Raw genomic sequence first — 12,500 nt, forward strand, 5'->3', positions numbered from 1 at the left:
AATAATCAGGAATGCTTATGACGTGGGATAAAGACGCATCTACGCACTATTACCGACGAAAAGTTCCCTTCACCTCGATCATGGCTTAACCCTTGACCGTTGAACCTTGGTAAAGTCAGATCACTGTGCATCAATTTCACTTTTTCCGTACTTTCCAATGACGACACTCATTCTGCTGACTAACGCCATACGCTCATAAAAGGAAGAAATTCAAGTAAAAAGATGTAGACTTGAAGGGCTGGTTGGTCAGTACGCTGGCTGAGCAGTGGCATTATCGAGTGACCTTGATCTGCCTTCTCCCCGCCACCCTAATACATCCCCAACTATCCCTCCTGTTTTAGATTCCTCAATTTTCATTACACAGCATAATGTAACAGATTTTAACTTACTTGTGTGTCACCCGCAGTGACATCCTCAGCATTCGCGGCACCATCGTCAGCACCAACATCGCCCAGGTCCTCAAAGTGACTGTCCAGGTGTCGCTTCAGTCTCTCGCTCCGGCCACTGTCAGCCTCGTCAGCACACATCCAGTAGTTCTTGTGAGACACACTGTGGTCAACAGACATCCAGTAGTTCTTGTGAGACACTCTGGTCAACAGACATCCAGTAGTTCTTGTGAGACACTCTGGTCAACACACATCCAGACACACTGTGGTCAACAGACATCCAGTATTTCTTGTGAGACACTGTGGTCAACACACATCCAGACACACTGTGGTCAACACACATCCAGTAGTTCTTGTGAGACACTGTGGTCAACACACATCCAGACACACTGTGGTCAACAGACATCCAGTAGTTCTTGTGAGACACTGTGGTCAACACACATCCAGACACACTGTGGTCAACACACATCCAGTAGTTCTTGTGAGACACTCTGGTCAACACACATCCAGACACACTGTGGTCAACAGACATCCAGTAGTTCTTGTGAGACACTGTGGTCAACACACATCCAGACACACTGTGGTCAACACACATCCAGTAGTTCTTGTGAGACACTCTGGTCAACACACATCCAGACACACTGTGGTCAACACACATCCAGACACACTGTGGTCAACAGACATCCAGTAGTTCTTGTGAGACACTGTGGTCAACAGACATCCAGTAGTTCTTGTGAGACACTGTGGTCAACACACATCCAGTAGTTCTTGTGAGACACACTGTGGTCAACAGACATCCAGTAGTTCTTGTGAGACACTGTGGTCAACACACATCCAGTAGTTCTTGTGAGACACACTGTGGTCAACAGACATCCAGTAGTACACACCTACGGGTGTTTCTTTCTTCTTCATCCAGTACACACTGTGGTCAACACACACATCCACCAGACATCAAACACACATCCAGTACACACTGTGGTCAACACACACATCCACCAGACATCAAACACACATCCAGTACACACTGTGGTCAACACACACATCCACCAGACATCAAACACACATCCAGTACACACCTACGGGTGTTTCTTTCTTCTTCATCCAGTACACACTGTGGTAAACACACATCCAGTAGTTCTTGTGCGACACTTTCACAATAGGGGAAGCCTTTATTGTATGATTCACGTGTGATTGCTGTAGATTTAAAAGGCTCAAGAACGAAACAGAAAACGCGAGTGGTGGACGAACCAGTTCTTACATATATATATACATAGATATGTATATATAGACCTATTGCTCGCCGTCTGAAACGAGTAACGAACCGACACGCGTGTGCTGGAAACCGAACAATTCCATCAAACTGAAGCAGCTTAAGCCAACCGGCATTAAAATGTGTTACTTTCATAAAGCTGACCTGTCAAATTCTGAACCAAAACAAAGCTGTTATCAAGTGAGAAGAAAGGGATGGGTTTGGGGGTTGGGGTTTAAGGCAGAACTAGAATATTACACATAAATACACAGTGAATGACAAAGCAACACAATACAAACTAACGCCCTGCTGATCCCCTCCTTTTTTTCTTGCTGAGTTTCAATTTTTTTTCTTTAAAAAATAAAAAGAAGAAAATTTACCGCCAAACAACACGCTGCCAAACTTCCACGTAATTTGGTCAATGTTACGCTGTTTATTTATTCATTTATTTCTAACTGACCGGATTATGAGGAAAAAAAACCGGAGAGAAGCAGTACTGTTTCTGTTCCCTCAAGCCACCAGATCCGGATGTCCATTCACACGTCATCACCAGTCGGCAGTTGCGCCAGCACAACGTTCAGGTAACGGCTGTAAAGTGGACCTGCGGCACATTTCACACACGTTATGGAACTCATTTGTTCTCTGATGCCTGGCTCCCGGCTTGCTGTTCAGGGCAATCATCACTCAGACGGCACTGCTTTTAGTCTATCTCTCTCTGGAGACTGGAAAAGTTGTGGGATAACAGGCTGGATGCTTGACTGCTGGCGGTATGCACTGGAGAACGAAGACGTACTCTCTGTGTGTGAAAAAATATGTTTCGGTTGTGAAGTGTTTAAAAGGTACTGGTTAAAACCATCCCAGATGGACCGTCTAGACGCGAAAAACTTACAATATCCTGTATCAGCTGGATGAGAAATGTAAAGTGAGCTTGGTCACTGATGTTAACTTGTATGAGAATAGATTTAGTTACACTGCTACCCCCGACCCACATACACAGAGATAAACTACTCTCTCAGACGCCGGGCAAAACACACTCACATACACCCCTCTCCCCCACACCCACACAGGTACGAACTCTCAGACGCCGGGCAAAACACACTCACATCTCCCACATCTCCCTCACACCCACACATGTACGCATTTTTTGAGACGCCGGGTAAGACACACTCACATACCCCACCCCCCCTTCCCCACCCCCACACAAGCACGTACTCTTTCAGACGCCAGGCACGACACACTGACATGAACACCCCTTCTCCCTCACACCCACGCACACAGGTACGTACTCTTACAGACGCAAGAGACACACGAACATCCCCCCTCCCCCACACCCAAACTGGTACATACTCTTTCAGACGCCGGGCAAGACACACTTACACCCATCCCGACCTCCCCCACCCGACACCCACAAAGGTACGTACTCTTTCAGACGCCGAGCCAGCAGGGAGAGCTGAGCCAGCTGTGAGGACTCCTGACTCCTCACCCGCCCGTGCACGTAGTCAACCAGGGCGTCGCGCTCCTCGTCGCTGATGTCACCGCACGCGCGCACGCGCAGGGCCAAGTCTGTGAAGGTTACCATGACCCCACTTTTCTTGGCTTCTGTGTGCAACCAACCATAATATCATTACAGTTTTGTTGTTGTTGTTGTTTTGTTTTTTGTTTCGTTTTTTTTTGTTTTTGTTTTTTTTCTTAGAAAAAACAGCAAAAAACTATTATCTTAAGCACTGTCGTAAAGTGTGTGTGTGTGTGTGTGTGTGTGTGTGTGTGTGTGTGTGTGTGTGTGTGTGTGTGTGTGTGTGTGTGTGTGTGTGGCGCGTGCGCGCGACTGTGTGTGTGTGTGTGTATATGTGTGTGTGAGCGCGCGTGTGTGTGAGTGCCGTAATAAACTGTGAATTCGAGCTCATATTCATTTATTCATGAACAGGGACAACTGGAGAGGTTGTATTAAACCCTTTGTGTGGGAAAGGAGAAAACTGGAGAGGTTGTATTAAACCCTTTGTGTGGGAAAGGAGAAAACTGGAGAGGTTGTATTAAACCCTTTGTGTGGGAAAGGAGAAAACTGGAGAGGTTGTATTAATCCCTTTGTGTGGGAAAGGAGAAAACTGGAGAGGTTGTATTAATCCCTTTGTGTGGGAAAGGAGAAAACTGGAGAGGTTGTATCAAACCCTTTGTGTAGGAAAGGAGAAAAGGCAAAACCAGAAAGAGGGAATTGGTGGAGAGAGAGAGGGAAGAGGTAATAGAGACAGAGACATAGGCAGAGTGGACACAGGTAGTTTGTGACGATAACAGGCAAAATGAAGGATGTGTTTTCCATTAAATCCCCGAAAACTGGAAAGGAAAGAGAAGACCTAAGAATGTTGTCAGGCAAAGAAACAGAAAAAACAAAACAAAACAAAGCGAATATATATCAAGACACCTGATGTAATATCATCCGCTAAAAGGACAAAATTGTAAAGTGGACAGACAGACAGAGATGTATTTGTATTTTGGTGACGGTGAAGTGCAAAGCTAATCATACACTCTCTCTGGCTTTCTAAAATGAAAGCGGACAATGGAAGGAAAGAGGGAATAATGAATACCAGGAAAAGAAAAAGAGAAAAAAGAAGGAAAAAAAACAACAAACAAAAAAACAGGACAAATCCATAACATGACAGCAAACGAAATACCATACATAAGCGAGGGGGACAAAATAAAGAGAGAAGACAAGTCCTGGCAAGACCGGCAAGACAATTCAATTCAATTCAAAATACTTTATTATCTGCTTCAACCAAAAACAGAAAAGTTTCTTTAGGCTCACTTAAAATAAAATGCCCGTCAGCAAACAAACAAACAAACAAACAAAAAAACAAAACAAAAAAACCAAAACAAAACAAAAAAAACCCAAACTGACACACCCTTCACTTATCACCATGCACACATCAATTATTATGTAAAAAGAAAAACATGTGGAAGATACTATTACATTATGATTCAGAGTGCAACAACTGTGTGTGTGTGTTGCGCGTGTGTCCGTGCGTGTGCATGCATCGTTTTTTGTGTGCGCACGCGCGCGCACGCGTGCGTGTGCCTGCGTGTTGAGCGTGTGTGCGCGCGCACGCGCGCGCGCGTATGTGTACGTTTCAATCATTATAAAAAGGAGAATATTCAGTAAGATAATAATAACATTTAAAAAGACAAATGCTCATCAACAGATAAAACCGAAAAAACGAATGAGCAACTGGCACACCCTTCCTTGATCACAGCATACGTATTAACTATCATATTAAAAGAAAACATTTAGGTAAGAAAACAAAAATTACATTTTAAGATAAAGTGAAACATTTCAATGATATAAAAGGAAAATATTCAGTAAGATTATAACATTTAAGAACATGAAATCACAGTTGAAGGGTCAACACCGCCACCAAGACTAAAAGCATGTAAAACTCCTTTCACGCCCCTCTGCGGCAAAACACTAACACTGAGCACGCGCGCACACACACGCACCCACACACTTCTCCCCTCACCCCCTCACCTCACTTCTTTCTTTGCACGCATGCATGCATACATATTGGGAAGAAAGACAACTGTCATCATAACAATAAACAAATCACAGGCAATGGAATAAAAACATTATTTGAGCGAATAATTTATCACAGCAACAGCAGAGGGGGCAAATGATTTTTTGTACACATTCAATACATAATACATCATGCCCCTCCCCCCCACTCAATTTAAAGAGAAAAACAATAAGGAGAATGTCAGAGAATGGGCCAGTGGAAGGCGGGGGGGAAGGGGGAGACAGTGAAATGAGAGGAGGGGGAATGGGGGGGGGTGGGGGGTGGGGGAGGAGGAGAAAGGAAGAAAGAGCGGGGGTGGGGGTGGGGGGGGGGGGGGGTGAAGACAGGCACAGGCAGATGCAGAATTGCTGAATGGAATATCCATGATGATAATGATTAAAATTAGACAACAAGAAAACAGCGTGGTGAACTGTGCAAGGTTCCCGCTCCTAGACTGTCAGAATTGTGCGGCACGCTGAGACAACACCGCCGTGTAACGAGAGGAAAAGGAGGGACCGGAGTTGTCTGGACAGGACCAGTAAAAGTGCAGTCGCAAGGCCCCGGCTGAGTGAGCTGAGCTCAGAAGTAGAGTGCTCAACACACTTAAGTTTGTTGAACACACAAAAGACTGCTCAGCACAGAACAGTGGTATACAGGGCACGACAAGCACGGGCCTTCGTGTTGTCACGACGCACCTTCCCCCCACTCACATGATGACGTTACAGGTCCCGTAGCTTTTTCCGGCCACAGGAGCAATGGATTCATATCCAAGTTGGCCAGGGAACGGTGTAACAGGACGAGCGGGGCCAGGTCATCTTCTCATTGTCGTTTTAACAGCTCCCCCCCCCCCCCCCCCCCCCCCCCCCCACCGAAGTCAGGTTCCCAGTCACACCACGTGGTGTGAGGAAAACTGGAGTAAAGTGCCTTTCCCAAGGACTGGACACCAATTCGAAACTGGACCTCGAATCCTGATCACAGGTGCACGATGTATCACAAGTCCAACAAATAACCAGTTCTGCGCTTCACCCTGATAGTTGATAAAAGATTAAATAAATAGAAAAATACATTAATAAGCGAGTAAATGAATAAGAAAATCGCTTCAGCCGGGGATCGAATTTAGAATATGGAGGCATCCCAGTGTGAGACACTGACCGCTATGAACGAGTTTAGTTCAGAGGGCAGTGAGAGGAATCACTGTGGGTAGTTACAGCTAGAGGCAGCCGTTGATGTTTAAAACAGTCATCTCAATGCTGTTCAGTCCTGACTGAATATTGATTATACAATTAGTCGAGCAACCAGATAACTAGGCTGCAAGAAGGAGAGAGACCTCACTGCTCAGACTTGTCGACAGACGATGGGGTGACACCAGCAAACTGGCTGAGGTCCGTGGACTGTGAAGCGCTTTGACTGCCACTGACGATGCGGGAGCATGTAAATTTAAAAGTCAAAGAAAGCAACAGCTCTGCAAAGGTCAATGCCCGGAAACCTTCATGTTGCGAATAATAGCCGGTGTGCCAGATTTCAGCTCGATCGGTGAGTTGTGCATCATCTTGTAAGCCCCGCTGATGACAGACAGACAAACATACAGGCAAACGGTGTGAATCCTATACGCGTCCTGAACTGTGATCGCGTGGTGGGAAGTGGAAGGAAGGGAGGTGCGAGCACTGGAAACTGTGGAAAGAAAAAATTGTCACTAACACAAAGACACAGACACGATTGGTATTGACAATGATGTAACTGCCGTGTCTGTTTTCACGACTCTGAATTGATTGATCTATTCTCTTCTCCCCAGTCCGTCTGTGTGTCCTTGCTAATGGAGATAAGTGACAGTTGGTTCAGGGCTACAGTGCGTTATGAATGTTTCATGGTTTCTGCACGCACCCTGCTGATTTTTGTTTTTGTCTGTCTGGTGGTGTTCGTGTTTTTTTTTCTTTTTTTTTTTTTTTCTTTTTTTTTTTTTTTTTTTTTTTTGGGGGGGGGGGGGGGGGGGTGTTTGTGTGTGTGTGTGTGTGTGTGTGTGTGTGTGTGATAACAACAAATAATCATGGACACGAACGGGAAAATCTTTATTAAAAGAAAAAGTAAAAAAAGGTTTCTCCACCTAAGAATACCAGCAAATAAAATACATCGATTTTCCACACAAACAACAACAAACAAAACAAAGCCTTAGGTTAAATCAACTTCATAAGAGAGCAGTCAAATGCACATTGTTATTGTTGTTCTTTATCATTTTGTACTGAGCGCACTGAACCTGGATCTTCTAAAGGGAATACACATTTACTGTAGGAATCAGGAATCATAATTTCTATTATTAATACTACTACTTCTGCTCCTGCGGGAATGATGTTCGTCCTTTGGATTCGAAGATGACCATGGCTTCGAATATCAGATATAATTTGAAGTCATGACTTGCGCTTGATTTGGATAAAAGTGAGGGAGAGTTGCGTAGGTCGTCAGCCTCACCCTCTCGTCCCGGCAATACATGGTCGAGACGACCACACGAGTCTCCTACTGCTATGATGATTATCATTTCGTGAGAAAAAAAGGTCTTCGAATATTCAAAAGACTTGTTAACATTATGATTATTACATGGGATGAAAGGGTCTTCGAATATTAAAGAATGCAGCCTGCGAACCCGAGCGTGGCTGAGTATGGAGGGAGAGGGTGTGGGTGGGAGCTCGGACTGAGCGACGTGGGAGTGACGCCACAGAAACGGTGCAGATGACGGGGCAGCAAAACAACCACCACCACCCGGGAAGCCAGGGAGGAACAGACGACAAAAACAAATGAAAAATGGGCGAACAGTGGACAGGAGCTGGGGAAATCAAAAGAAAAAGAAGAACACCTCTGAAGCTGAGGGCTGGGTACAATTTACATGTGAATGACATCCCCTTGGCAACCCCGAGGCGGCTCAGCAAGCAGGAAATGATTTATGATTTAGTCTACAAGTATACATATATAAAAACAAAAACAAACAACCCCCCCAAAAAACAAAAAACAAAAACAAAACAAAAAAACACAAACAAAAACAAACAAAAAGCAAAAAAACAAAACAAAAAACCCCTAAAAAAACGAAACAAAGAAAGGAACCAGAGTATGAGCATGGACATTCTATATTATGCATCACGCCGATTTATCAAAATCTTTCTTTCTTTCTTCTTTTCCTCCTCCTACTCCTTCTTCAGTTTGTTAATTTCGGTTTTTTATGACTTAACAGATTGTGATGTGAGAGACTCTATGGAGGGTGTATTGAAATAGACAAGTGCACACCACCAACCCACTCCTTTCTCATCCACCCACAGACCTCACTCACAGCCTGCCAACACCTCCCCTCCCTCACACCCACCACTCCACCCCTTGCCAACACATAGCACCCCCCACCCTCCTTACCTCCTTTCTTGTTGACCAACCACTGCAACTCCCTCATTGCCTTTCTCATCCCCCAGCCTTACTCACAGCCTAGTCCCTCCTGCTGCCTCTCATCCTCCACACCCACACACAGACACCCCGCCACCCCCAACACTCGCCTCCCCACCTACCTCCGTCCTTGACCACCCACTGCAAGGCCCGCAACTCCCGCTTGACGGGTCCGGAGTCCCAGCCCATGGAGTCGCTGAGCTCCACCACGGGGAACTCCAGGCTGCTGCTGGTGCCGAAAGTCCTGCCGCCCAACTTCTGCTTGGCGATGGCTACTGCCACTGGCGGACACTGCAACACGGCGTGGCTTGGGGTCAGTTGCTGCTGCTACTGCTGCTGCTACTACTGCTACTAAGAACAAGAAGAGGAAGAAGAAGAAGAAGCTACCGGCGGACAATGGGACGAACAATGAGGGTTTTGAGAGTTAACATACACTATACTCTACAACTACTATTGTTATTATTATCATCATTACATCATTTCTAGCTACCATCACTACTGGTAGGCACGCACGCACGCACACACACACACACACAGTTAGATAGCTCGATAGATTGATAAATACACACGCATTGCACGCGCAATCTTTTGTATCGCTGTCAAACCTCAAAAACCGTTTCACAACAACACGTCAGTCAGACATAAAGCACACAAGATCACACACCGAACTTCATGTGCCCCCCCCCCCCCCCCCCCCCCCACCACCCCCTATCTTTCAGTGTTGAAAACAAAAAACAAGCACATTTTCACTGGATCAGTTGAGGCTTCTACCTTGATTTTGATGCATTTTTACATCCGTTCAGTTTGGTACGGCTTTGTTGAGAAAAATCCATCACCGACACTGTCCCCGTATCCACCCTCCACCCTACATACACCATGGGCGGTCTTTATATTTTCGTGGAAAAAAAACAAAAACAAAAAAAACCGAACATAAATACCAAACATTTTTTCCCCCTGGCTGTCAAAGGAGAGAGAGGTAAGAGGGGAAAATGCGATCTTAAGACAGGCGGAAGATAGAATGCCGGAATTATACAGAAGAAGAAGAAATAGGAAGCAAGTAGAGAACGAGATGAATGCCTCCATGGCTCACGTGTTATTCCTACTGACCTTTTCTTTTTTTATTTATAAAAAGACATTCCTATTACATACCACTACATTCCATTTTTTAAACTGTTACTCAGCAACAGCACCAAATGTTGGAAGCACACATCTGTGCTTCAAGTTCGCAAGCCACACATCAAACCCAAACAACGGAATATCAGCACTGGTACATCTTTGTAGCCACGCTGTTTTTCTACCATCTTTCTCAACGATGCTGTCGGGTTGGTTAGAACAGTGAACAGTAAATCGCTGTTTAAAAACAAAAATCTAATCACGGCGACACGAGTTACGAATTCGACACCATGATGGAGATGTTGGAAGTGGAAGAAGGCGTGCGACCCTCCGTCAATCATTTTGTCAAACGAACTGAACTGGTGCGGAGTGATTATCACCTTCGACAATGGAACACGCTTCTATTGGTTTTACTTATTCTTTACTCTTTTCAAAGATCAGCGTGTACAGAGCTGTTGTACTGCCCACCCTGTTGTATGGCTCCGAAACCTGGGTCACCTACCGGCACCACATACGACTGCTTGATCGCTTTCACCAGCGCTGCCTTCGCACCATCCTCAGCATCCACTGGAGTGACTACATCACAAATGTCGAGGTCCTGGAGCAGGCAAAGACTATCAGCATCGAGGCAGTGCTGCTAAAGACCCAGCTACGTTGGGCAGGGCACGTGTCCAGGATGGAGGACCACCGCCTGCCCAAGATCGCGCTGTATGGCGAACTGTCCACTGGCCACCGTGACAGAGGAGCACCCAAGAAGAGATACAAAGACTCCTTGAAGAAAGCTCTCGGTGCCTGTCACATTGACCATCGCCAGTGGTCCGCAGTAGCCGCTGATCGAGAGACCTGGCGACGCACCATCCACCAGGCTGTCTCCTCCTTCGAAAACAACCGCAGGGCCAGCCTTGAGGACAAACGCAGAAGGAGGAAGAACCACGACGCTGCAGCCGCGAACCCAGACCAGACTTTCCCTTGCAACCGCTGCGGCCGACTCTGCTTTTCCCGCATTGGCCTTGTCAGCCATGAGCGTGCCTGCATCAGACGTGGACAACGCCCTTCCTAGATCTTCGTCAGCGAAGCCAGGCCATGATGATGATGACTCCTGACACGATCGTCTGTATTTCTGAGCAAACACATGAAAGCGCACAGGTCAACATTGCAGCTAAACCACATGGCCCTGGAGGTAGAATAGAATAGAATAGAATAGAATATGTCTTTATTACCAAGTGTACCGGGGTCACAAGGAATACTGGTATTCCTGTTTCACGGTCAAGACATGGGTTGAATTATGTTTCAAACAGCGTCTGGTGCTAAAGATGGGCGGCTGAGTAACGGTTTTTCTTTTTTCTATCTCTCTCTCTCTGTTTAAAAAAAACAACAACAAATCAATGGGGGTTCAGTCAGTCTCCACGACTGACCGATTACCGTCGTCAGTAGGGAGCTTGGAAGGTGATGTGTCATGAATATGTTAAATCACGCAAGGCAGCATTAAACGCCACTGAAGTGACTCGACACCAGTGCGAGGTCTCCTCTGGTATGTGGCCTTCTGGCGATCTGACATCGATAGTTTCCTGTGCTCTGACGGCGCTGAGATTGCGACAAACGTTGAGGCGCTCTGTATCGGGGACGGAATGAGTGGCGTTGGAGTGACGCCACTGAAACGGTGCAGATGATGCGGATAAAAGGGGGGCTGGGTGATATTGCTCATTTTCCTTTTTACTGTTTATACATTTATTTACTTATTTATCTATTCATTTATTCGTCCATTCATTTCTTTATCTAATCAGTAGCAATCACACGTGAGCCATAAAGGCTTTGCCTAATTTGTGATTCTTTTCTTATATCATTACCTTTTTAGTTATAAAAAAACCCCATAAAATAAAAAAACCAAAACCAAAACCAAACAAACAACAACAACAACAAAACCAAAACAAAAACAAAAAAACAACAACAAAAAACGCAATATGGCTGAACGTTGTGCACAAATGACCTCTGAAAGGCATGATTATTTCAACAACAACAACAAAGATAGGCTGAACATGGCTCAGAATTGTTGATTTCTACACACCGCAGTGAGAGAAATGACAAAGAGATGGCGTGGAAGACTGAATGAAAAACAAACACACACACACACACACACACACACACACACACACACACGGATTGAATCTGTGTCCGCAGATGAGAGATTCCAAAAGTTTGAGATGGTGGGGGTAATGGAGGAAATGGGAATTACCCCCAGAGATGGGCTCCATAGATGGTTTCCGCAGCGTGTGTGTGTATGTGTGTGTTCAACGTGCTTGTTTGTTTTGCTTTTTGTTGTGATGATTCTCATCTGTAATCTGTATTGCTGTTATGCCTTTTTTTCTCCCTCGATATGTCATTAATATGTGCTGCTGTATTCTGTATGTCATTGTATACTATTCTTTGTGCATCATTTCATGGAGGACACAGGACACTCAGAGCCCACTATAAAGGTTAGGGCTGAGTTGTGCCAACTAACAAGAACAGCACCAATAATAACAATAATAATAACAGCCCTGTCCGTCTGTAATGTGTAACAGTGTGCCTTACATTCAAGTGAGTACACAAGTTGACATGCTCTCTCTCTCTCTCTCTCTCTCTGTGTGTGTGTGTGTGTGTGCGTGTGTGTGTGTGTGTGTGTGTGTGTGTGTGTGTGTGTGTGTGTGTGTGTGTGTGTGTGTGTGTGAGCGTGCACTTATATGTACTTGCACTTATGTGTTTTGTATATGTCACACAATCCTGCTGTTATTGTGTCTTTATGATTTTTATTCACGT

At 45.3% G+C, this 12,500-nt stretch overlaps 1 protein-coding gene across 2 annotated transcripts in view; it reads right to left on the reverse strand.

Moving 5' to 3' along the window:
* Window positions 1-12,500, reverse strand: part of LOC143286047 (ATP-dependent DNA helicase Q4-like) — a 188,703-nt gene that overhangs the window by 24,380 nt on the left and 151,823 nt on the right. For both annotated transcript variants that reach the window (XM_076593582.1, XM_076593581.1), the window contains exons 20-22: window positions 8,714-8,882; window positions 3,057-3,234; window positions 390-549 (exon numbers count right to left, since the gene is read on the reverse strand). In XM_076593582.1, coding sequence (XP_076449697.1) covers window positions 390-549; window positions 3,057-3,234; window positions 8,714-8,882 — 507 coding nt within the window. The remainder of the gene's footprint in view (window positions 1-389; window positions 550-3,056; window positions 3,235-8,713; window positions 8,883-12,500) is intronic.

Source organism: Babylonia areolata, chromosome 9, assembly GCF_041734735.1.
Source record: "Babylonia areolata isolate BAREFJ2019XMU chromosome 9, ASM4173473v1, whole genome shotgun sequence".
Lineage (NCBI taxonomy): Eukaryota > Metazoa > Mollusca > Gastropoda > Neogastropoda > Buccinidae > Babylonia > Babylonia areolata.